Source organism: Danio rerio, chromosome 16 (genome assembly GCF_052040795.2).
Source record: "Danio rerio strain M-AB ecotype USA chromosome 16, GRCz13ab, whole genome shotgun sequence".
NCBI lineage: Eukaryota > Metazoa > Chordata > Actinopteri > Cypriniformes > Danionidae > Danio > Danio rerio.
Window position 1 is genome coordinate 55,296,708 of NC_141036.1, and position 27,139 is coordinate 55,323,846.

At 32.7% G+C, this 27,139-nt stretch overlaps 2 protein-coding genes and 1 long non-coding RNA gene across 34 annotated transcripts in view; 1 reads left to right on the top strand and 2 right to left on the bottom strand.

Moving 5' to 3' along the window:
* LOC147833511 (uncharacterized) overlaps positions 1 to 10,578 on the bottom strand; it is a 144,785-nt gene extending 134,207 nt beyond the window's left edge. For 3 of the 4 annotated variants that reach the window (XR_015512198.1, XM_087288286.1, XM_087288285.1), the window contains exon 1: positions 4,850 to 4,968. The gene's annotated coding sequence lies outside the window, so the exon portion shown is untranslated. Of the gene's footprint in view, positions 1 to 4,849; positions 4,970 to 10,453 lie in introns of those variants that run through there. The other variant, XR_015512199.1, reaches the window with a different exon arrangement.
* A 3,451-nt stretch (positions 10,579 to 14,029) lies between these two features.
* The window catches only part of satb1b (SATB homeobox 1b), a 208,221-nt gene continuing 195,111 nt past the window's right edge, over positions 14,030 to 27,139 (bottom strand). For 24 of the 25 annotated variants that reach the window (XM_087286176.1, XM_087286165.1, XM_087286170.1 and 21 more), the window contains one exon: positions 14,084 to 15,196. In XM_087286176.1, coding sequence (XP_087142302.1) covers positions 14,627 to 15,196 — 570 coding nt within the window. In that variant the 3' untranslated portion in view covers positions 14,084 to 14,626. 25 annotated transcript variants of the gene reach the window in all.
* LOC137487987 (uncharacterized) lies at positions 20,241 to 24,916 on the top strand. 5 transcript variants are annotated; one of them, XR_015512247.1, is made up of 7 exons: positions 21,229 to 21,356; positions 21,663 to 21,718; positions 21,991 to 22,028; positions 22,273 to 22,332; positions 22,436 to 23,246; positions 23,511 to 23,622; positions 24,678 to 24,916. It is a non-coding gene; the product is annotated as an uncharacterized LOC137487987 (long non-coding RNA). The 5 variants fall into 5 exon arrangements; XR_015512248.1 differs by having other exon boundaries at positions 23,132 to 23,246; XR_015512249.1 differs by lacking the exon at positions 21,991 to 22,028 and having other exon boundaries at positions 20,241 to 21,356; positions 21,663 to 21,728; positions 23,132 to 23,246.

A 27,139-nucleotide genomic window follows, 5' to 3' on the forward strand; every position in this document is an offset into this window, starting at 1 on the left:
AAAATCTTTTTTTCTCACATTGTCATTGTGTTTAGAATTTTGAGTATATTGTATGTGCCAAATAGAATGTCTATCATGCCATATTATAGTCAATCATTGTGGGGTCACGAAATACAATATTTACAATAACACTTTTTAATGAAATTCAATTCTGAAAACTGGACAGTTTCAATTTACTACATCTTTGTTAAGCTGCTTTGACACAATCTATGCATTGTAAAAGTGCTATGAAAATAAAGATGAATTGAATTAAACTGAAATGCAATCTTGCACTTCACCATGGGGATACAGACAGAAACAAGAACAGCAGCATGGTAAGAAAGTTTCAAGCTTGAAAGTACAACACATTGTCATTATAGGGTATTGTGTGTAAAATTGAGGACAAATGAATTTAATCCTTTTTGGAAAAAGGCTGTAGCATAAAAAAAAAATGTGGAAAAAGTGAAACGCTATGAACACTTTCCGGATGATATATATACTGAGCTTTTATGCATGCACGCAAAAAAGTGCACGCTTAGCTCAATATACATGCAGCAGACATAGTACAAGTAGTTTGCATGCAGTTCCTGAGAATCTAGCTCATGGCAGGTGAGCTCAGATTCTGGCCGCTGAATAAGGCTTGCTGTCCAGCCCGTCTCTGCCCTCTTGCCTCTTCAGATGTCTGCTCAGAGGAGCCTCGCTTGCTTTGAATCTATCAGACTGTTTGGACTGGATGGCTCTCATGGTTTTATCAGGCCATCCAGCTGTGCTGAGAGCCGCTGCTGTTCGCTTGTTCAACACATCTCTCCTATTTACAACAGCAACACGTACAAACCAGACTCGCTTTCTCTGCACTGCCCTTCCAAAATAAATCAATAAAGAAATAAAAAAATGTAATATTACAGCTGGTGTGGGCTGCGTCTGAATGTCTGTTATCAGAAAATCACTGCAAAAGGCTCACTGTAAATCTGATGGCAAAGCCTACATTTTTTTTAGGGCTGCACCATATTGGAAAAATTAAATATTGTGATTTGCTACAATATATATTGCGATATAAATATAAGTTCACTAGATGCTCTGTTCAGAAAGAATTCATGTATTTAGATTGACTAGGTTGATCAAGTTTTTTGATGCATTCCATCTGCTTTAAAATATAATCAATTAGATAGTCTAACGGTATTGAAATACAAAAATTAAACAATCAAATGTAAATTACATGCTTATCATTGTATAAAGCATTTTTATACAATAATATACATTAACATTTAATTCTGTCTTTAATCTTTATAATTTGTATTTTAATTACAAAACATCTAATCCTGTGATGTGACTATTGCTGATACACACACTGCAATATCGATGCTCAAACCATATCGTTCAGCCCTTGTCCTGAACATGTTTTGTTGCACGTTTCAGATGACAAATCCACTAGAGGGCGCTGTCTGTTTTTTTTTTTGCGAATCTGAAATATGTTATTTAGGATACATTTTGGTGTACACTTCCACGAGAAGGCAGAGAAGCAAGCATAAGAGCAAAAAAAAAAGTGCATTACGACCACATCGTTTACCTTGATTTTACACTGCTTTTATCTCGTGCATCACCAAACTCGAACCAGAGAGCTCTGCATTACAATTACAAAACTGCTAAATGGGTCAACCAAGCAAACTGGACATGCCAGTCAAATTGTCCATATAGAAATAGACAGGTGAAGCAAAGGTATTTCATTACAAATCATAGACACTGTTGTTTTGTGCTATTTATTTGGTGCTGTGCTTAACAAAAATATAGTAATCCTTATTTGCCGATAATTTGTTCTTATAAATATCATTAGTGTGAAAAGAAATAAAATTTGTTGGCATCATACTGCCCCCTAGTGTGTGTTTTTATAAACTGCTATCAAACGTATGTTGTTCACAGTTTTACAAAAATGTAGGCTTAAACGCTTATTCCTAATGAGCTTGTGTTGGTATTTCCACTTTACTTTTTCTTCTAATCTAAAAATACATATATAAATAAACTATTAAAATAAAGGTATAGGGCTGTGCAATATGATAATAATGTATACTCATTCATTCATTCATTTTCTTTTCGGCTTAGTCCCTTTATTAATCCGGGGTCACCACAGCGGAATGAACCACCAACTTATCCAGCAAGTTTTTACGCAGCGGATGCCCTTCCAGCCGCAACCCATCTCTGGGAAACATCCACACACACATTCATACACTATGGACAATTTAGCCTACCCAATTCACCTGTACCGCATGTCTTTGGACTGTGGGGGAAACCGGAGCATCCGGAGAAAACCCACGCGAAGGCAGGGAGAACATGCAAACTCCACACAGAAACGCCAACTGAGCCGAGGTTCGAACCAGCGACCCAGTGACCTTCTTGCTGTGAGGTGACAGCACTACCTACTGCCTCGCCCAATATGTATACTGTATATGCAAAATAAAAATCATGCCATATTATAGCCAATCATTTAGTTTGTAGGGGCACAAAATACAATAATACAATTTACAACAATACTTTTGGACGAAATTCAATTCTGAAAACTGGACTGACACAGTTTCTATTTATACAACTTCTATGTTAAGCTGCTTTGACACAATGCATTGTAAAAGCGCTATAGAAATAAAGATGAACTGAATAAATTGAAATGCAATCCTACACTTCACAATGGGGATACAGACAGACACAAGAACAGCAGCATGGTAAGAAAGTTTCAAGCTTGAAAGTACAACGTTTACATTTTATTTAGCAATATTTTAAGCTTTGTCTGTAATTATGAGGTGTTTTTTTTTGTTCCTTATTAGTTATATTTCAATGTAACTAACTATAAATTGACTGAATTTAAAGAAAAAAGGTACTATACTTTGGCATTCATTCATTCATTAATTTGTTCATGTTCCACTGGCTTTATCCCTTATTTATCAGGGGTCACCACAGCGGAATGGACTGACAACTATTCCTGCATATGTTTCACACAGAGGATGGCCTTCCAGCCGCAACCCAGGACTGGAAAACACCCATACACATTCACACACACACACACATACTCTCATACACTACAGCCGATTTTGTTTACCCAATTCACTTATAGAGCATGTCTTTGGACTGTGAGGGAAATCAGAGTGCCTGGGGGAAACCCACGCCAACAATGGGAGAACATGCTACCTCCACATGGAAATGCCAACTGGAGCAGCCGAGACTCGAACCAGCGACCTTCTTGCTGTGAGGCAACATTTCTAACTGAGCCACCGTGCAGCATATATCATGACATACATTATTATAAATATATCATATAACTACTATTGTGATAGATTTATTGGGTCATTTAATGATTGCTCTGTCTTTTGTACTGTAGGTTACAAGCAATAAACTGCAGTTCACTTTTCTGGTCACCAGTGTCGCTATAATATCAAGGGTTTCTGTATTCTACATGCAGGCCCCTATTATAATTGAATAAGAATTTACATCCAACAATAAAGAATACTTTCCTAATTGCTCAAAAGCTCAAAAACATACAGCTCCAATACAGAAACAATTTAAAAATCACAAAGTTTGATCAAATCAAACGGCATAAAAATAATCATAATGTCAAGCTTTAAATTAATCGTCTTTTAGTGCTCATAAAATGAAACGCATATGAATGTTTCAATTATTACGAGCGCTCCGTTTTTCCAATGCTATCTGGGGTAAAGTCAATACATAATTTCTGAACGTCATTAAAAATTAGTTTAACAATGATGCTTGGAAATATAACTTTACATAGCATAAGAAACAAGGCCACATTTAAATTCAAGTATATGAGAAGGCACAGATAAAGAAAAAACATGATTATCTATAGGGCCATTTTGAGACGTCCTAACTTAGCCGTTTTGCTGATTTGAGACCCTCTAAATGACCCCGATTTTGAAAAAGAAAGCAGGGCAATCTGTAACAACAGCGTTCATCATTCAAAGCATTAAATCAAGACTCCCTAAATAGACTCTACTGACAGCTAAATATGAGAGGATGGATTTATTTTGCTTTCATATCTGAGTTTTCTGTCAGTATGTGAATCAGACATGGATCTTTAAGAAATAAAGCATTGGATTTTAAGTTTACAAGGATAATAGCAACAAATAAAACTACATTGTATACAGGAAAAACTAAAAGATAGTTTGATAACTGCAACAGGGAAATTAATTTACATTTAGCCTACATCAAGTAAATTTTGATAACAGTTTTAACAGCTAATCAAATGTCTACCTAACAAGCCACCTTCTACTCTTCGACGTCTATTAGATGTTCACTGAAAGCCCAAATTTAGTATTTTAGCTATGCTGTCTGTTTAGATGTCTATAAAATGAATTTGCTTGGTGAGTTGTTTGTTACACCAAAGTGTCAACATTAAAGTTTTCATGAGTGTCATAAAATACACAGGAATGAATGACTAGTCTAGTTTATGGTTATTGGTAGACATCTTATTGACGTCTGTTGACATTTAGCCTTGTTTTAGCCAAGCCATTGATGTTTAGTTAGACTTTAGACTTCTTTTAAACGCACACACAAACATATTATTGCTGTAGACGTACAGAATATTAGTTTACATTAGTTCAATATTTTAAAACAGCGTCAGTATATTGATATTATAAATCGGAAGTATTTACTACATTTAAAATGTCACATTGACCTCAAAATGCACACAAAGGCCCACAAATAACAAACACTGGAATTATTGCAACCCTGTCCTTGTGATTTTCCGCACGTTACCGAAATAAGCATATTTAATGATGACGTTAACATCAAGTGCATTAGCATTTAAAGTTCATCAATGTGCTCATGGCGCTAATTTCCAGTCGATTAAAATTAAGTTTTTACTACTCACCCAGTCTTCTGCACTTCTGTTCCTAGTAGACGACAATATTTCTTGTCACGGAGTAGAAAACCGCCAAAAACAAGCGTTGTTTGTTGTCGTCTTCGACAGGAAAACGTGAGCTGCGTGTCACTAAGAAACAAGAAAGCCCGCCTTTGTAGAATACGCTGGCGTACAACACTCGATATCATATAGCGATATACCATACAACTTCAAGGTACTGTATTGTTGTTATTTTTTTCGACTCTAATGTGTTTAACGTTGAAGAAAAGAAGTAAAAACCGCGGTTTAAGTTGGTTGGTTTAATTATCTCCAGTGAATTGCTTCAAGAAATCTAATTCGAATCGAGTCATCGTGTCTAATTAAATATTAACGTTATTTATTTAACCTCTTAACTGTCACTTCACATTTTGAGTTCACGCTTTAACTTTATAGGTGACATATGCATTATATACCTCATTCATTAAGTCATTCATTCATTCATTTTCTTTTCAGATTAGTCCCGCCACAGTGGAATGAACCGCCTATACCTATAGTTTGTTAACATTTCCAGTTTGTCAATCAACCAATCAATAACGTAAATAAATACATTTCAGTAGGCCTACTAAAATGTCTGTGTATGCGACAGTTGAGGATTTAAGTATTGTCTGTTTTTAGGCCACATGATGAATATAAAAGCTATATAGAAGGTAAATTATGTAAACAGTATTGATATACTGTATAGTAATAAATTAAGTTTTAAAAAATAACTTCACAAATAGGCTATGCATTTTGTAATATTTGTGTGTGACATTGTGAGGTAAGTTTCCTCTGAGTTTGCCATTATATATATATATATATATATATATATATATATATATATATATATATATATATATATATAAATAAATATAAATAATTATTATTTTTTTATTTATGTTTTTTTATTTATTTATTTATTTGTTTGTTTTGTTTTCTCTACTAGGGGAGAGCGGGGCACAAAGTAATGCGGGGTTAAATGTAGCACAGAGTTTGAAGGTGTTTGCTCAAGGTTGACCATGGCATGCTTCCAAGGTTTTCACCACTGTGTCAGCAGACGTCTTTCTGCCAATTATTGAAAAAGTTCGGCAAAATTTGGATGAGAAACACAGGAGAAACCATTTTTGCAAAATAAAAGTATTTTTTATTAGGAGTCAATATTTTTTATTTAGAAAAACATCTGTGAAAGTATGAACGTGAAATCTTATATTGTTGTGATCACCGTCTTCTAGGCTAAAAGATGAAATCATTTTGAAAGATGTAAAAAACACACCGTGACTGCTTGCCAGTTTTGAGGAGAACACATCACATTGGGGTTAGTTGTAACAGGGTGTTACAATAAAGCCACACACTGTTGGACACCAATTAAACTAACACAATGCTTTTTTTTTTTTACATTTTGAGATTAACAATAACTTTTTAAATAAAAATGTTTTTAATAGAAAATGTTTTTTAATAGAAAAAAATATATTTTATTGCTAATAATGCAAATAAATGCATTATATAATAATGGATAAATAGATAATATTGCAAATAGATTCAAATGTGTTTATCCAGTAAACAAATAAATACATAAACATACTGTGCTATGTAGAATAAAAAAAATGAGACAATTACTGAGGAAATAGCTACTATTTAAAGTAAACTGGGTTTAAATTAATTGTGTGAAATCTGCCTTTATAAGCAACTAACCCCCTGTCTGTTACTACTTGCCCCGCTGGTGGAGTAAATAATGACATTTTTACTCCTGGCACTTTTGGCAATACTGCACAGAAACCATAGGTCCGGCGATCATAACTTCAGTGCTCATTTGTAGGAAAGGCTTGTGTGTTATTGGTAATATATATATATATATATATATGATTTGTCTAACCCCATTACTTTGTTCAATATTTGACCAAAACCAAAAAGTGTTACTTTATGCCCCACTCTCCCCTAATACTGTCATTTTAGGCAATAAATAATAGGATTTTCTGTATGCACACACAAATAAAACAAGTGTCAATGAATCATATAATGTTTTCAAGTTAAAATTCTTAAATAATCCAACACCAATGTGATCAGATTAATTTCTAAACAGTAATGTTCTGATCTTAATAAAGAAAATAATGTGTCACTGTAAAAAACACACTACTTTTTCTGTATGCACAAAAATTAGTGTTAATGAATTATATAGTTGTTTTTGCTATTGACGATTTATTGTGGTCATGTCATCGGCCCATGGACATTTCCTGCTTGTTATCAAACTATTTCATAACTGTAATAAGAGGCAATTCAATCACAACTTAAAACAGCTATCATAACATTATTTATTAATATGTGGCTCTTTCTGGATTTTCGGAAGCTACATGAATTAAAAATGTAAAACAGGAAATGCCCTGGGACCATTGGTTTTGTTTACATCCTTCAAAATGGTCTATGGTTAAGCTTTACCTTGTTTTTACAGAGCAGAGCCATAGAGAAACATCGCAATACTTGAGTTTCTGCTGCATTTCCTGTTTGATTTACTGCCATCTCTGGACTGATGGGTACTGGGTAAATGTTTTAAACTCCCACTTTATGGCAAAGCCTGTTATTATTGTGTCAGCCTTTTGAGTCTTCATTTATTCTCCAGGTAAATATTGAGTGGAGTATTCTCAAAGCAAGGCTATGATCAGAAAGCCATACTATCGTCCTACGCAGCATGCAGCGTACATTAATACTGGAGAAAACAGGTCATGTGTAGCATTTTGTCACACTCAATTTTATTTTAGACAGAGTATAACATTATTAATAATTATTTTTAACAGAGTATAAGTATGTTTATTTGCAGTGGCAACAGAAAACAGTTACAATAATCTGACAATATAACAAAATTATATACATATATTATTTAACATACCTTTAATTTTTGGAAATGTCTGATTTAACTGTTATTTAAAAGAGCTAATAAGAAATATTTACGTGTCACTGATGCACTGTAGTTTTTGCATTTTTAGAAATGACTTGATTATATTATATAAATATTTAGTTGTTTTTGTGCAGAGTTTTTAGACCACATATGCAGTTTTCATGTCATTTATTTGTATCTCGGCTTAAACACAAAAGAACCCTGACAACAATCTACACTAAAAATTATATGATCAATTAGTCCTGACAGCATATGTTTTGAGTCATTGTAACTTACTAAACTGAGTTAATCATGTTCTAACTTAATTTTATAAGTTATGCAAGCTGTTTTAAGTCAGTTTAACATAATATAAGTTCAACTAACTTATAATGTTAATTTGATTCAGCTTAAAAATTGAAGGCAACCAGGATTTTTTTTTTACAGTGTGCACTGTAAAAAATAGATGACAGAAAGTTATGACAACAAATGTTTTTTGTTACTTTATTTTAATAAGTTAATTAGTTTTTAACTATTATTTTATTTAGATATATCAGGTTTAACTTATTCTTTAGTCAGTTTGATTAATCTAAATTGGCATAACTCAAATTTAATCAATTTATCAAAGAAATGTAAGGCAGTAAGAATTTTACAGCATTAAACATTTTTTTTTTTATCTAAGTAGTTTTAGTTAAGCAACCATTGGACAGAGTTTATTTGAAAAAATACATGTAAAATGTCTAATTTAGTATATTTTAAGATACATTTTAATATACAATCAAGTATGATATGCTTAAGTTAGAATTCTAATAATAATAATTATAATAATAATAAAAAAGGTATCACTTTATTTTGATGGTCCCTTTAAGGTATTTTGTTGATTTTAAGTTATATTGCATCTACATGCCAACTTATTCTCATTATATTATAAGTAGACTGTAAGGTTGAGGTTCTCAAAGCAAGGCTATGGTCAGAATGCCATACTAACGTCCTACGCAACATGCATGTGTAGCATTTTGTCACAGTTGATTTTATTTCCAAATTAACAAAATATATTTATGTGTGTTTGTGTTGGCAACAGAAAACAGTTACAATAAGCTGAAAATATAACAAAATGATATACATATATTGTTCATTATATCTTTAAATTCACCAGACTTTGGAAACGTCTAATATAAAAGAGCTATTAAGGGTTATTTTAGTATCACCGTTATTATTTTTGCATTTTTGAAAATGACTTTATTATATTATGTACATATAAACATTTTATTGTTTTTATGCAGAGCTTTTAGACCACATAATTATGTCGGTTTCACGTCATTTATTTGTGTCTTGGCTAAAACAAAAAGGAACCACACTGTCTACACTAAAAAAAATTAGGTGACAAAAAGTCATGACAACATATGTTTTTGTTACTTTAACTTGTTTTAAAAAGTTAATCAGGTTTCAAACTTTTAAAAAAAAATATATATAAGGTTTAACTTTTTTTTTTTTGTCAGTTTGACTAATGCAAGTTGTGATGACTCAAACTTAATTTGATTTATCTAAAGAGCGTATGCAAAGCAGTAAGATTTTTCAGTGTAAAACATTTTTAGTTAAATAGTTTTTAGTTAAGTTTATTTGTAATATTTATATGTAAATGTGTTTTTAGTATATTTTAAGTTTCTTATATTTATGTATCAAGTATGATATTTAAAATTCTAATATGATAATAATAATAATAATAATATGGTATCACTTTATTTTGCTGGTCCCTTTAGCGCATTTCGTTGATTTTAACTTACATTTCATCTACATGCCAACTAATTCTCTCTTTATTATACGTAGACTGTTAGGTTGGGGTTAGGGTTATAGTTAGTGCAAGTTGAGATGTACTTGCAAAGTTTTTTTAAGTCAGTTAAATGTTTGTTGAAGGAGCAGTATCAGAAGATTTTAAGCAGACAGTCTACTAATACTCAAATGAGAATTAGCATGCAGTTCCAATGCAACTTTTAGTAAAAAAAATGTGCAATAGAGACCATCAAAATAAAGTCTTACATAATAATAATAATAATAATAATAATAATCCAAAAAAGTGATTATAGATTAATTTCTTAACGGAAATGCCACTGGCATGTTTGGTTTGGGAATTGTGGAGCTGCGCATCGATGGATTTGCTCTTCAGTGTTTGGACTTTCAGCAGTGAATATTAAACCACACTGAACTGAACTAAACTGAACTCTGTAAACTGGACTGACACAATATCCGTTTACTATAATTTCTGTTAAGCTGCTTTGACACAATCTACACTGTAAAAGTTCTGTTGAAATAAAGATGAATTGAAATGTTCAGCTCTTAAAAAAGAAAGTAATGTATTGTTTGTCACTGTAAACCAACACCGTAACCAAGTGCTTCTGTGGTATAAGGAATTTTATTTAACATTGTCATGAAATTTAATACCTGCTAGTGTACACATTTAAAATATTTAACTTCACATATTTAAAAGAAAGAAAAGTAAAAGTTACCAATTCATTTCCCCCTACTTGCAATAATAACAACCTGCTGTCAGTTCGACAACAAACAATTGTGCTTTGTTCAGCAAACAATTAGCAAAAATGTGAATGTCCCCGTATTTCATATATTACAGTATTATACACACTTCGTCCCCTGCCACACGTATATATATACAAAGATTGCCAAAACAAAGGCATTATTCATAATAAAAGCCAAACAGGTCTGTTTCGAGAACTTACCCTCATCCTGAAGTCAGAAAAGGCCAATTTTCGCCTTGCAATATTAGGAAAAGCATTGGATGCTCGCAGAGGTCACTGATGATTTCTCTCCATATGGATGAAGCAGATTTCCATACGCATCTCCGAGCTTCACCTGGAGTTCATCGCCAAGTTAAAGCACCTTCACAGCTTTACACCTCCAATCCCCGCAGATCAACTCATTAACAGGGCCTTAACACCTGCCGTCTATTTACCCTTAAACACGCCACTAATACGACTTCATCCACCCAGGAGGTTACTCCTCGCAGAAGGAGCGCTCGACTGCCTCGTCCTGCGCTGTGGATATTTCTTTAATGCACATGAACGCAAAAAGATACCGTAGTACAATACAAACAGTTTAATCGTGTCATTAACAATCAGCAACCACTCCTAGTTAGAACATCTGCATAAAGAAACGGAGAAACACTTATAAAACAGTCAGTCGTAACAAAATAACTGGTGTTCTCATTGCAATAAACTCATAAAAAAAGAACCACTTTTTTATACATCATATTTATACAAGGAATAGCTTTGAATTGGATCGATAACCAAAAGGAAGACACATTGCAAACATCGATTTTCACACAAATTGCATATGTTTTTTGTTTTTTTTTCTCTCTCTCTCTCTAAAGTGGTCTATAGGTTAGTCGTTTACCTAAGCTTATTTGCATGATAGTAAAAATTGCATACAACATTAATCGTGAAGCTCGTAGCATGAGTTGCTTGACATACAGCACTTTTTCTTTTTCTTTTTTAGGCAACTTTTTAAAGCACATTTCTCCATTTAAAACGTTAAGACACTTCTGATTTTACTGCCCATCGAAATCACATTTATAAATAGAAATAAAGATGAGCAAAACTCAAAAAAGTGACCGGAGATTCTCCGGGGGAAAGAACGTAATTACATTAAAACGCGGAAAATAAATAATGCGGGACACGAACGAAGGTTGTGATTCACATTTGAAACATTTGTGGAAATTCAGGATTTTACAGTGACCAAAGTTTTGCAAAATAATCTAACATCGGCAGTGCCATATAGTACAAGGCATTTGTTGGCATAGTTTCTTTAAGACTGTATATTTTTTTTATTTTACAGTTAATATATGTCTATATTTATATATATATATATATTTATATATGTATATTTCTTCAAACTAAATCATAAGACTTTCCCCGGTTTCCCTGCAGGTCAGAGGGATCCAGAGACTGAGCGATCGTTTTATTTCCAAGAGAATAACTCATTAGCCAGCAGTGCTCGACTCAGTACCTCATCATTAAGGCCTTTGTCTACCCCTCTTCTCCAAATTCATGCATATTTTTTTTTTCCTTTTCCTTTTTAGTTGTAAAAATCCAGTTAACATCACATACGTAAACATCAAAGTCTATCAAACTCCATTGACTCCTTTTTTTTTTCCTTTCTTTTAAATCAGTAGCTCAAAATCAGTGTAAAAACAACAGACAACGAGTGCAGTCGGCAAATATCCACAGCAACATACTGTTGACTTAAAGGAATAGTTCATGCCATTGGGAAAACCTGTCTGAATGTTGTCATTTTAAACCCATCAGACTACAAAATGTGGTCATTATTTGCTGGATGATTGAAGAGAATTAAAGCTAGGGGGGAAAAACTGTCTGAATTATACTTTTAACATGATATAAAAGTATTTATTAAATTTGATATTCAAATTTAGTCTTTTATTTTGAAGTTTTTTGCAGGAATGTCAATTTAACATGAATATAATTTGATCTATTGAGTCTATTAGGTGTAAATTTGAATACAGTAAGTAAGATGAATGGATGAAAAGTTGTATTTTTAAGTTAAATTTATGTTTCATATGACAGTAATGTGGCATCACAGTTGTATAGTAGGTAGCACGATTGCCTCACAGCAAGAAGGTTGCTGGTTTGAACCCAGGCTGGGTCTGTTGGCATTTCTGTGTGGAGTTTTTTCCTCGTGTTGGTGTGTCCTAACACAAAAAAAGTTAAATGTATAGATTACAAATGATTTATTATATTTAGGGCAGATCCCTTATGTATAAAATAGCATTAAATAAAATTAAATAAAACAATACCAGAGAGAGAGAGAGAGAGCTAAATAGATTTAGAAGGTGTTTAATATAAGAGTAAAATAAAATTACAGTTAAACTAAAATAAATGAATACATGAAAATATAGTTATTGTTTAATATGTATTTATGGCAAGTCCATTAGTTTTTAAAAATAAAATAAAATAATAATAATAATAAACCCAGTGTTCACGTGGGTTTCCTCTGGGTGCTCCGGTTTCCCCCACAAGACCAAATACATGTGGTACAGATGAACTGGTTGAACTGAATTGGCCGTAGTGTATAAATGTGTATGGATGTTTCCCAGTGATGGGTTGCAGCTGGAAGGGCATTCGCTATGTAAAACATTAGCTGTTGGTTGTTTATTGTTCGCTGTGGCGACCCCCTGATTAATAAATGGACTAATTCAAAAAGAAAACGAATGAATAAAATAGATAAAAAATAAAACGAGAGATATTTATTGATGACATTTATTTTTAATTGTAGTTTATGGCAAATCTATTGGATTAATTAATAAAATATATAATTTAGATTGTAACGTGATGTAATGTGTACTTGTATATGGCCATACACCCATAGTGCTTCACAATCATGAGAGGTCTCTCACTAGTGTGCAGCATCCACTTGGATGCTACAGGACAACAGCGCCAGTGCGCTCACCACACACCAGCTATAGGGGATAGAGCCAGTTCGGTGGAAGGAGATGATTGGGAGACCCTGATGGGTAAGGGCTTATGGATAGAGTCAATCTAGTGCCTTATATACTTGCAAAATAAAAGAAACTTTTGCAAACAAAAAATAAAGTATTGAGCAAAAAAATAAAAGATAAATAAATGCAAATCTCCAGAAATCGCAATGCGAAAATTATGTTTTGAGAAATAAAAATTAATTTTTGCTAAAAAAATAAATAACTACAAAGGAAAAATTAAGTTTTGAGAAACAAAACAAGAACAAAACAAGAGCTGCAAATAAAAATCAAGCAGTGCAAAAAAACAAAACTAAAATACTTACAACAAAAAAACTATATATATATATATATATATATATATATATATATATATATATATATATATATATATATATATATATTTGAAGAACATTTTTATAGGAATGCCTTTACAAAACCTGTCCAGTCCTGTCCAGTTTGCGATGCTGTTTTCACTTTGCATTTCACGTTTCTGGCACATTTCATTTTCTGGCCCTGATTTGAGAGGGAGGCGGAGTCAAGGGATCTTGGCGATTATGGCAGGCCCAAATCTACTGGGCTGTAAGACCTCCTCAGTGACACTGTATCTCCAGGTGATGACGTCGCTTAAATGGAGGCAGGTCCGGGCCTATAAACACCCAAGTTCCCTTGACTCCGCCCCCTTGTTAAATCAAGGCGAAAAGCGATTAATTAAATTGCAAATATTTTTTTTTTTTTTTGCACTGCTTAAATTTTATTTGTAGTTCTTTTATTAAATTAATTAAAAAAAAAATTTCGCTTTGCGATTTTTGGAGATTTGCATTTATTTATATGGCCAATTTTTATTTTTTGTTTGCAAAACTTTATTTTATTTTGCAAGTATATATTGCCCTAGATTGACTCCACACTAAAGGAGGGAATTTGGCCAAACACCAGAGTTACCTACTCTTTACGACAAGTGCCATTTTTAATGACCACACAGAGTCAGGACCTCGATTTATGTCTCATCCGAAAGACGCTTTAGAGACGATAGTTTTATCAAAAATGATCATACTGTTATATTAATGTGGAAGAAGTACTAATAAATGGCTATTTTTATGCTATTTTGATCACACCAAACAAATCAGGGTTTTCAAATAACACTTTCGACAAAAATTTCCAGCCAATAATGAACTATTCCTTTAAATATTCCTTTTTTTGTGTGTGTTTTTTATACATTTTCTTTTAATTGTGCAGATTATTGAAATGATGCACGAGTCTTTACAGTGAAGTATCCACGCTTTACAAAAAAAGTGAAAGTTAATCATCATCTGATTCAGTCTTGTGTAAAAAGTCAGTTTCCACTCAATGCAAACACAGACAAGAGTGAAAGAAAGAAGAGAGAATATAATCGAGAGTTTTCCAGTTACTCTTTAGCCTCCTGCTCAATCTGAACGTGCGTCTCGGGTGCCAGATGCTCTTCCATTTTAATGGAGAACATGGTGTTGTTGGTCTGCACGCTTTCTTCCAGCTCGGTCATCAGCTCGGCCTCCTTAAAATCCGTCAGACCTTCGTCCTTGTTGTTGTTGTTGTTGTTTGGAAAGCCGATGGGGGACTCTTTAAGTTTGCTGGCGTGGTTTATATAGAAGCGCTGGTTCTGGAAGAATTTGATGATGGTGTGTTTGGGCAGGTCCAGCTGTGCCGAGAGCGTGTGTATGGCCTCCTCGTCCGGATACAGACCCACGTCCTGGATAAAGCTCTGCAGGATCCCCAGGGCCTCCATGGAGATGCGGTTGGGCTGGCGGCTCTTGCAGCGGGTTTCGTCCTCTGTTTCGGCGGGGGAGGCGGTGGTGGGTTGTCGAGGGGGGAGACGAGGCTCTGTCTGCTGCTGATGCTGCTGCTGGAGGGGTTGAAGCGGCTGCTGGGATAGGAGAGGCTGGGATGGGTGAGGAAGGGGCAGAGGAACCTGGAGCTGAGAGGGAGCCTGTTGATGAGTCTGGGAGGAGGAGAGAAAAAATATACAGGGTACGTGTTAAATACGTAAATTCATTCATTTTCCTTCGGCTTACACCCTGAATATCAGGGTTCGCCACAGCAGAATGAATCACCAACTACTCTGGCATATGCTTTACGCAGCGACCAATGACCTTGCTATGAGGCGACAGTGGTTAAATACGTTTATAGGTTAAAATATTTTCGAAAAGTTTACTGGTTACAAAAACTGGCTGTTGATGAGTCTGGGAAAAGGAGAGAAGATTATAACGGGTGCTTGTCAAAAAATGTTATGGTAAAATCTTACATTTTTATAGCAATGCCAAGTTTTAGCCATATTTAGCCATATTTTAGTCTATTATTAGGCTTAAAATACAATAAAATAGAATCAATATTGATAAGTCTGGGAGAAAAATCTGATTGTTAAAAACTTGCATGTTTAAAACAATGTCAACGTTTTATAGGTTTAAAATTTTTTTTTAAATTTATGAATTATGTTAGCTTTGCTATTTTATTTAGCTTTTCTGGATATGTCTTAAGTGTTTATTTCATTTTATTAACTTTTTTTTATATACAGTTGCAATCAGAATTATTAGCCCCCCTGAATTATTCGCCCTCCTGTTTATTTTTTCCCTAATTTCTGTCTAACGGAGAGAAGAATTTTTTCCAGCACATTTCTAACCATAATAGTTTTAATGACTCATTTATAATAACTGATTTAGTTTATCTTTGTCATGATGACAGCAAAAAATAATTCATAGATATTTTTCAAGATATTTCTTTGCAGCTTAAAGTGACATTTAAAGGCTTAACTAGGTTAACTAGGCAGGTTAGTGTAATTAGGCAACTTAAAGCATTATGATGGTTTGTTCTGTAGACTATATAAAAAAACAACTTAAAAGGGGTTATAATTTTGACCTTAAAATGTTTTTTAAAAAATTAAAAACTGCTTTTATTCTAGCAGAAATTCTCCAGAAGAGAAAAATATTATCAGACATACTGTGAAAAGTCCTTTTTTCTGTTAAACATAATTTGGGCAATATTTAACATAGGACATACATATTTAACATAGGTTTTTATTTTAAAATAAATACATAGGGCATATAGCATAAAGCTAATTGGCAGCCCTCGTCCCTGGTTAGGCTTTACATTAAAAAATAAAAAATAAAAACAATCAAGAATAAAACACAATACAGCAAACATGTACAATATTTACAGGGCCACAAACATAAAATGCAAGTCAATCTGCATAAAGTGAAATATCAAAATATCAACTTTCATGTTTAACAGAATAAAGAAACTCAAACAGGTTTAGAACAATAATCAGTTTTGAGTAAAGCACATATATGTAAAATGCCACCAGTGCCATGACTGTACAAAGTTAGATTTTATAGTAACAGTACCAGCTACATTAAGTGTTTAATATATTTATTTTGTAATATATTTTAGCACTAAATTGGCCATAGTGTATGAGTGTGTGTGTAAATGAGTGTGTAAATGAGTGTGTATGGGTGTTTCCCAGTAATGGGAAGGGGCTGAAAGGACATCTGCTGCATAAAACATATGCTGGAATAGTTAACGGTTCATTCCGCTGTGGCGTCCTCTGAAATAGAGACTAAGCTGAAGGAAAATGAATGAATGAATATAGTGCAAGAATATTCTGCTATAAATCTAGGGGGTTGGTTGCTAAATGGCTGCTTTTACAGTGCTTATTAACATGATAATGAATACAACTTGTTTTTAAAACGAAGTAAAAATCTTGTTCAGCTTACTACTTAATTTATTATTGTTAATATTATTATTATTTTTTGATAATTATTTTTTTTGGAGTTTCACCTTTATTATCAGTTTGGATGAAGAAACATATATGTACAAGAGCCATAACGTTACATTGTTAGATTTTATAGTAACAGTACCGGCTACATTAAGTGTTTAATATATATTTTTTTAGTAATATATTTTATTTATAACCTAATAGAAGATTAACTTTATAGGAACCATTTTATTAACTGATCTGAGTCAAATAAAATAAAAGGAAATTAAAATAAATTAAATTTAAATATTTTATCACAGACCCAAATGCATTTTAGAATGTTTAAATGTTATTCATTTCACATGTTTGCACTCAGTATTTCAATCCTAAATGTTGAACTGCATATTATTTAGTAAATAATTAGGACAATCAATTATGACAATTGCAAACCAACAAACTAAATAAGGGATGCAAAGTCATAAAAAGTACATGTTTTGTTGAATTCCTAGTAAAAATAACCATATAGTTCCACATCATCATCATAACTGTGCAAATAAAATGACTTCTATTTTAATATACTTTTTTTTTGGTCATGCCTGCATCTCCAGCAATCAGATGTGAGTATTTTACGGCTTTACCTGCAGTTGATGTTCGGCTGTTAACACGAATGCAAACTCTTTCATCAGAATATCCGCATAAAAAGCACCAGTCTGCTGATTGCTTATCAAGCCCCTATTCAAATGCAGTCGCTAAACACTGTAAATACAGACTCAATGTGTGTGGAGATGGCATCGTGTGGGTACAGCGAGAGATGTTCACACTGCTGTAAACATATGACACATTTACTCTGAAATGCACCATTGTTTGGGTCATTGTGGCCGGCAGCTGCTGCTTTCCATACCCCATACAGACGGCTTTTCCTGGGACATTCCCAAGAGGGTCAGGAGTGCTTGATAACACTTTTGCACATACACAAGTGTACTGATAACTTATCAATGATATTGGAGTACAATAGGCAATAAGAAAGAGTACATAAGCTTGTTATGCAGAAAGATTTCTGCACTGTCAACAATCGACAACAAGTATATTTTGAGGTTTATATATTAAATGTATATATAGAGCGCTAGAGGACAGCACGGTGGCTCAGTGATTAGCATTGTCGCCTTACTGCAAGAAGGTTGCTGGTTCAAGTCCTGGCTGGGCTAGTTGCATTTCTGTGTAGAGTTTGCATGTTCTCCTTGTGTTGTTGTGGGTTTCCTCCGGGTGTTCCGGTTTTAACCACATGCACTATAGGTAAATTGATAACTAAATTGGCCATAGTGTATGAGTGTGTGTGTAAATGAGTGTGTATGGGTGTTTCCCAGTAATGGGAAGTGGCTGGAAGGACATCTGCTGCATAAAACATATGCCGGAATAGTTGGTGGTTCATTCCGCTGTGGTGTGCTTTGAAATAGAGACTAAGCTGAAGGAAAATGAATGAATGAATATAGTGCTAGAATATTCTGCTATAAATCTAGGGGGTTGGTTGCTAAATGGTTGTTTTTACAGTGTTTATTAACATGTTAATGGATACTACTTGGTTTTAAAATTAAGTAAATATCTTGTTCAGCTTACTACTTAATTTATTTATTTTTTATATAATTATTTTTTCAGGGTTTTCACCTTTATTGGATAATAAAGTAAAGAGAATTGACAGGAAAGCATGGGGAGCAGAGAGGGAGGAAGTATCGGCATAGCACCACGAAGTGGAATCGAACTTGGGTCGCCGTGAGCACCGGAGTGCATGTGTTGATGCGGCGACAACTTAATACTTTATTAATAAGGAGAAATAATTTGGTCCACTGATTTTACAGATAAATATAATAACAAAACCTGAAAAAATACTCTTTATTATTTTTTTAACGAGTCACATGAAGTACATTTGATCGATTCTGAAATATACTTTAAATCTGTATATATGTATAAACAAATATTGTTTAAAAAATATAATAAATAAACAATGTTCAGCTTTCAGTTTATCTTAATAACTAAAAGTAAAGTATATATATATATATAATTTTCCCAGTGTTTAAATTGTTATAACCCCTCACATAAATAAGCAATTTTTATAAAACACATAAGTATACAATCTTAAAACTTGTTAAAACTCTAGGTAAAAATAAAAGAGCATATATGTACTATCACATATATACATAGAGTTTTAATAAGTTTTAATATTTTATACTCATATGTTTATGACCAATAAATTCTTTTAAAACTAAAAAAAATACTACATGTAAAAAAATTTTTCTGTGTTTTGCTTTTTTTAGCTGTCAACAAAGTGCATTTTTAAACTCTGAAATATACTGTTTTATACTCTATAGTTGTAAACCGTGTTTAAAAAAACAAACAAGCAATAATATACAAAAATAAGACTGCTTATCGTACTACAGGAATAAGAATGACTAAATTTTATACAGGAATAACAGCGTAATGTGTGCATTAGAATAATTATTTTATTTACTTTCGTAAATGACGTATTTATTTTTAACTGCTTAAATAAAATGGTGTTTTCGAATGAAGAGAAAAGTTTGATCAAAGGTTTACAAGAACTGAAAGGTTGCAGTGCTTCACGTTTTCTTTCTGAATTTCCGATTAAAAAACTGGACAAAAGGTGGATTGGATTACTTGTTGGCGAATAAATTAATCACACTGGATCAGTGTGGCAGGGAGTGGTTGTCCACACACTGCCCGTACTGTTGAAAATAACACCACTGTCCAAGACATGGTACTGAGCCAAGAAGACGCACAAGAAGAAGGTAATGTGGTGATATAAATCAGCTAAGGTGGAAAACATAAACATATCATATAATTTCATCTATTTGCTATCTAATTACAAAATATAATTGAAGTTGGAGGTATTTTGACAAAATTTTGACAGATTTAATATTGCTTGGATTGTTTTTGAGACACAGTGCACTGTAAACGATTTCTGTTGTTTTCACGGTATTATACTGCATTTCTCAACAGTTGTTTACTGTATAAGCTGTGCACAGTGTGTTACTGTATATATTGCTGTTTTCACAGCATGATAATGTATTCTCAACATTTCCATACTGTGAACATGATTAACAGTATGCTACTGCAGATTTTACAATGAATTTTGGGGAAAAATCAGTTACTGTGCATCTAAATACAGTACTGCAAATGACCATGAAAAACTCTACACACACTTTATATTATTATTATTATGTTTATTTTATTTTTTGACAAAGTATTTTGTAAAGAAAAATAAACTAACCAGTTTCTTCAAACTGTTCAGTGCATAAAACTGTCCCCTGGTTTTCCATTTTTGGGTGTACTGCACCTTAATTTTATAAGCTTAACATGAAAATATTAAATCATTTTTAATCAACATAACTTCGTGCTTAACCAAAATGTAAACTGGAACAAAAGTAATTGATTCATGAAACCAAAGTCAGCTTAAATGTCAGAATGACCAGCCTGCTTTAGACGGATTCATGAGGTTAGGGCACCCGTCATCACCATGGAGGTCACATCTCCGCATTTTCAAAACAATATTTTCAAATACGCACCATCTCTATAAATAAACCACAGACTTGAGTTTAAAACAACTACATTCCCGCATGAAAAACGGTTAAAACTAAATTTCATAACGCATTCATTATAGAGCCATCTAAGACCGGGGCAAGTCTCACATGTCTAGCCGATTATAACCTCGTTTCGCCGGACACATGAGTGATGATGGACACCATGGAGGTCAGAATCTCCGCTATCGGCAAAGCACGCTTAAAATTTACACATGATATCTATAAATAAACCACAGATTTGAGTTTGTAAGAACTACATTCTCGCATGAAACACTGTTAAAATTTCATTTCGTGACATATTAAACGCAATATTTATAATATTAGCTGGGCTTTCTCATCCGCCATTACCATTTGCTTGTTGATGTGAAATGAATTCCAAAACACTTCAAACAAACTTTATTGTTATTGTCAAGGACAGATATATGTAATAATTTCGCTGGTAAGGTGAATAAAAAACAATGTTACTATATTGTAATCAATATCACGTTTGCACTGGTTCGGTTCAGCACTCGAGCGGCTCTGAATCGTATTGAACCGAATTGAACCGTTTGCTCGGGAATTATTTGATCACACGTATTCACAAGCACATTCAGCAATATGCAATTAGTGTATAATTAGTGTATAAATGCGTGTGGCCAAGCAGTATAACGAAATAGTAATGAATCATATACAAAAAGGAATCGGTTTTAGGCGGATTCGATTCTTTACTGTTCACTAAGGAGCCAATTCATAGAACCGAACGGACACGACTCGACATGCAGGCAACGGCTTTCCTAATTAGAAATTCACCTGTCGTCTTTCATCCAGCGAATTCATCCTCGGTAAGTGTTTTAAGTCAAATTCTGTCCGTTAAAGGATTGTTTTGTATGTATTTCTGTGTATTGTGTGTGTAATTTAAAAGAATTAACCAAGTGACATTAGTTGTAGGTTCTTATGTTATGTCACGCTATACGTTAACAAATGGTATTTTAAACAAGAAATAACAGACGCCAAGCGGTCATTGTAGTGTTTGCGAGGTATTAGATACAGTGAGTTTATCTTGAGTGAGTTTTTGACCATACGTTAAGTTACCTGAAAAAACATAACTTTAACTTATTGTAACTGCATTAATGAATTCTCTATTTCAGCACAACACTGAGATGAAGGCGAAGTCACCATGAAAAGTTAAACGTTTACCGTTAAGGTAAGCTCTGGTCTTCACATAGTCATTTTGACTAAGCTATCATCATGGTAAAATTTTTCAACTGTAAGTTAGTTAACGTTATTTAAACTAAACTCATAATGAAATGAGTCTTAACTGTTTTATTAAATGGAGCTGAAAATTAAATGCAGTTGAATTATTTTAAGCTAACGTTAATATTAATAAAATACATATTAATTGTCTATTTCTCAATAATGTTAATGAGCTTGATGTATAGTGTGTTATTAATTGTACATTTAATTTTTGGTGTTCAGGTGTACCTGAGGTGAGTGTACGTTCTGAGTACACAGATGTAAGCCAAAGTCATTATCACTATATATATATATATATATATATATATATATATATATATATATATATATATATATATATATATATATATATCCATCCTATTCTAAGATAAATTGATGGGGTCAGGGAATGATTTGTGTACAAATGTATTTTAACCCCATACAGATTGGTATGGTTGTACCATAGATTTAGAATAATTAATGTTAAGTCTTATTTTACTCTTATTATTTTTATCTGTTTTTCAGCTACAGTAATTGATGTTGAAAAACTGATGCTACCAATCACTCCTCACTTGATTTATCAAGGTAATGTTGATGTCTTCCTCATTTTGATTAGATTTTTAAATGTCAAGTTGTTCACAGATTTGTTGTGAGGAGTTTCATGTACAACCTCTTTTGCTTCTTCCAGGAGTTCCTAAGATAAAAAAATCTGGTGTTAAAACAGCCACGGCTATGCTATTTGCCTACCAAGTGCTGAGTAAATATTAGACAAACAATTTTTCTATAACTGTTGTCTTTGTGTTTATTAGCAATTTTACTGGGCGTATGTGTTTTTTTTTTTCAAACAGCCTGGAAACTGTAAGTTTAGTTCAATATGTTATTTTATGCTATTCATTTTTGTCTTAACATGGATTGCATGTTGAAGCTATCGTTTTATAGTGGGAAAATGTAAAAGAGAATAACTGAATACAATGGCATAATGATTCTGCTTGTTCACAGAAGGTACTTGATTTAGTTTTCCTCAAGCGACACATCAGTTTTTATGACTATTGCTTGACACTTGAATTGAAGGGACAGTTCACCCCAAAATGAAAATAATAGCATCTTTGGCATCCTCCACTTGTTTCAAAATAGTTATATATTTATTTTGTTCCGTTGAACACAAACTCGTATTTTTTAAAGAAATTTGGTTCAAATATGGATGTCAATAGTTACTGGTTACTAACATTCTTCAAAATATCTGCTTTAGTTTTTAACAGAAATTCAAACTAGTTTAAAACACGTGGAGTAAATAGTGGCAAAATAGTAAACTATTCCTTTTAAATATTTTATTCTGAGACTTTTATTTATATGTGTCTTGTCTTTTGTCATATTGTCCTTCTAGCTCAGATTGTGATGGACCTGGAATGCGACACCAGTTACTCTTAAGACAAGAACTGAATAAAGCACAGATGTGGAGGGATCTGCAGCCAAACTAACTGGAGGGAAGGAACCTTTAGGTAAAAACACCTGCTTTATTTAGATCTGAAGTATTTTATTTGACATAGAGATTTATTGTTTTAATTCTAATTTAAAGCAAACAAGGTTGAGCGCCCCTGGTCTAAAAGCTCAAAAATGCTGTTTCCGTGATAAGGTTAAATGTAGTTTAGAAATAGATTCATTAGGATCAATGCTTAAAGTAAACATTTTCTTCTCTCTGTAGACCAAACATGTTTACTATCCCTCACATTTTAATAAATTGTTTCTGTTTTTGTTTCTTACAGTGTGGGTGAACATACTACCTGGATGTCCAACAAAGGCTGCACCAGAGCTCATTTGATAGCACATATTCTGTCCTGTCTACATCTCTGATGACCTGGAAGTGCTTCGACATCAGTGAGTAATAAATCTTTATATTGTCATGCATACAGGATTTCTGTAAGCTAAGCTTTAATGTTAGTTTGTAGTCAGCAGTGACTGTTTTAAAAAATTAAGTATTTAAATTATTCTCAACGTTTTACTGATGCTGTGCACAGTAACGTTATGATGATTTAGTTTGAGGAAATGTCACTGGAGAGGTGTTCGTATAAAAAATAAATAAAAAAAATTGTATGAAATAACTCGATAAAATGTATATTTGTCTCGCTGACATGCCATCACTGCTGCATATTGAAATACAGTCATTCGAATTACAGCAGAATATTACCACAAACATTTCATGAAGTAGGCTAGACTGCTCTTTAGTTCTCTGTTCTCTATTCAACTTTAACACATTTCCTTATGTCGCTGAGCCTCTCTGCAGATTTTGCCAAAAATGAATGCTTAGTGATTACTTTGTTTTATGCAAACCAAATATCAGTAACTTATCATTAGCATTTTAAAAAAAAAAATCACCCACAGCTTTCATGTTCTCTAACGCAATATTGTCTGTAAGTTAGAAGTGGATTTATACGTGTTAAAAGCCTAAAAGTATTTTATTAACATTAGTCACGTTAAATTAGATTATTTTATTTATTTTATTTTAAATATGTAGCCTCTTAAAGTGAGAATGAACTGTGTTTACCCCTCTTAAATCCGTGGAAGCACTAGTAGTGTGGAATCAGATATTCGAGCTATACAGAGTCAGACATTAAGTTAGGATGAGACTTTATTTTTTACACACCTGTGTGGACACCTGACTAACGATCTTCAAGAACAATGCCCGCTGATCTTTTCCCCATTAACGTTAGTGTAATTGTGAATTGACAACAAACTGTATTTCACCAACAAAAACAATTAAAAAACTGTTTTATATATATATATATATATATATATATATATATATATATATATATATATATATATATATATATATAAACAGCAGTGCAGTGTTTCGTTTCTGAATGAATTAAATGGTTTGAGGGATGATTAGTTTTTACTTCAGTGATTGATTTTGCTTGTCATTTTTGCAGGATCATCATCATGCTGCTGCCCTTTTTCACTGTCCCTTTCCACATCATTTGGCCTTCATCATTTCCTGTCTTGTAGCAGTATTTTCACCTGTTTTTAAAATTGTAATAATTTTTGATGCATTAATTGTTGACTGGCTTTAATGATCAATTGTTTATTAGTGTTCTGTTGCTCTGTTATATTGAATTATTGCTACTGTTTTAGCATGGTTTACACAATAAACCTTTATTGTGAAGTTAAAGTTTCAGTTTCTTTATTTCTTGTACGTCTTGAACAGTTAAAATAACACTTGTGCAATTTTTGAAAAATTTTTACCCATTATAAAGTAGCACTATTAAATAAAATAAAACAACATTTAATAACTGTAAAATACTATACAGTAGTAATGAAAGTAACGTTAAAATACCGTAGTTCTTCATGGTAAAAATGTACAATAAAATACTGTTTTCAGTTTTGCAGTATGTGCACCACTACTGTAATTAGTGTTACAGTAAAAATCAACAACAGTAAAATGATGTATTAAATTTTACAGTAAATGTAATACTAATGTAATTAGTATTACAGTAATGTTACTGTTTTATGAAATACAGCAGCTACTGGATAATTGTTGCCAGTAACTTACTGTTAATTTAACAAGAAATCGTTTACAGTGTGTATATATACTAAATATACTGAAGGGAATATTTATATATATATATATATATATATATATATATATATATATATATATATATATATATATATATATATATATATATATACAGTTAAAGTTAAAATTATTAAACCCCCCTTTGATTTTTTTTTCTTTTTTAATTATTTCCCAAATGATGTTTAACAAAGCAAAGAAATTTTCACAGTATGTCTGATAATATTTTTTCTTCTGAAGAAAGCCTTATTTGTTTTATTTCAGCTAAAATAAAGGCAGTTTTTTTTTTAAAACATGACAAAAATATTAGCACCTTTAAGCTATATTTTATATAAAATAACTTGCCAAATTACCCTAACCTGCCTAGTTAACCTAATTAACCTAGTTAAGCCTTTAAATGTCACTTTAAGCTAAATAGAAGTGTCTTGAAAAATATCTAGTCAAATATTATTTACTGTCATCATGGCAAAGATAAAATAAATCAGTTATTAGAGATAAGTTATTAAAACTATTTTAAAATTAAAATCTCACTGTTAAACATAAATTGGGTGAAAAAAATTAACAAGGGCGCTAATAATTCTGGGGGGCTAATAATTCTGACTTCAACTATATATATATATATATATATATATATATATATATATATATATATATATATATATATATATATATATATATATATATATATGCACAAAACAAAACAAAATGTTTTTTTTCCAATAAATCTTATTTAACTAAACTTCTAATGGTAAAAAAAAATGTAATAAATGTCACTGAACAATGCTGTATGCAATATGTTCATTGTTATTGATGCTAACAATGTTGTTAAGAATCGTTAACAAATGCAGCCTCCTAGTACACCGCGAGTAAATGCTGGAGCAGACGTCTGATCTGCAAATCTTCAGCAGCCATGCCTGGATCTCATCGCCTTAAGTGGTGAAAATGGGAGCGAATAAATGTTTTTCTTCCCCGCACGCTATTTTCTTGGAATGACCATATGCTTGCGAGTAAACAAAATAATATCTGATCAAATACGCAGCTGTAAGCGCAAGAACTTGGGGGATTTTTCTGATTAAATATGGATTCGGAATGGCGATGAATTTATCAAAATAGCGAGCTGTCCTTAATATCTAAATGCAGACAAATGATGTTGCTAATGACTGTTTTGCTTACACAGCAGCACGGCGCAGAACCTCCAAACTTCAAATGATCAAAACACAGACTTAATTAGGCATGTTTATGGTAAAAATAAAAAATAAAGGAGCCATTACCATATGGTTTTTTAATACATCCAGCGTTTCCAGCAGACGCACTGTAGCTGGGCAGTGTATGGTGTGTGTTGGTGAATCACATTGTTCAGCACTGCGTATGTCTGCGTGGACTTCAGTAATCAAAATATAATTAACATTAAGATTAAAGTGTCGCTTTTAGAATATTAATTTCATGTATTTATTTTAAATGTTATAATACAGTATGTGGATTGATTAACATCATTACATCCCCACAGTTTGCCATCCAATGTTCCCTCCAAAACTCAAGCATCAACACACTCAAAAACATCATCACTGCTGCTTGGTCAAACTACCGGTTTAAAATGAGCTGAAACAACACAATTCTTGACACTTCTTTGGCCAATTTATTTGTTTTATGTTAGTCCACTTACATTTGTAAACCATTAAGTTAACTTAAGCGTTTTCTGTTGGGACAACATGAAGGAATTGTGTTGGTCCAACTACCAGGTTAGGAGATTTGTAATTTCCAATATGCTTTGCATGGGATTGTATTAAGAGAGAGAAATGTTGATTATAAAAGCAGGGC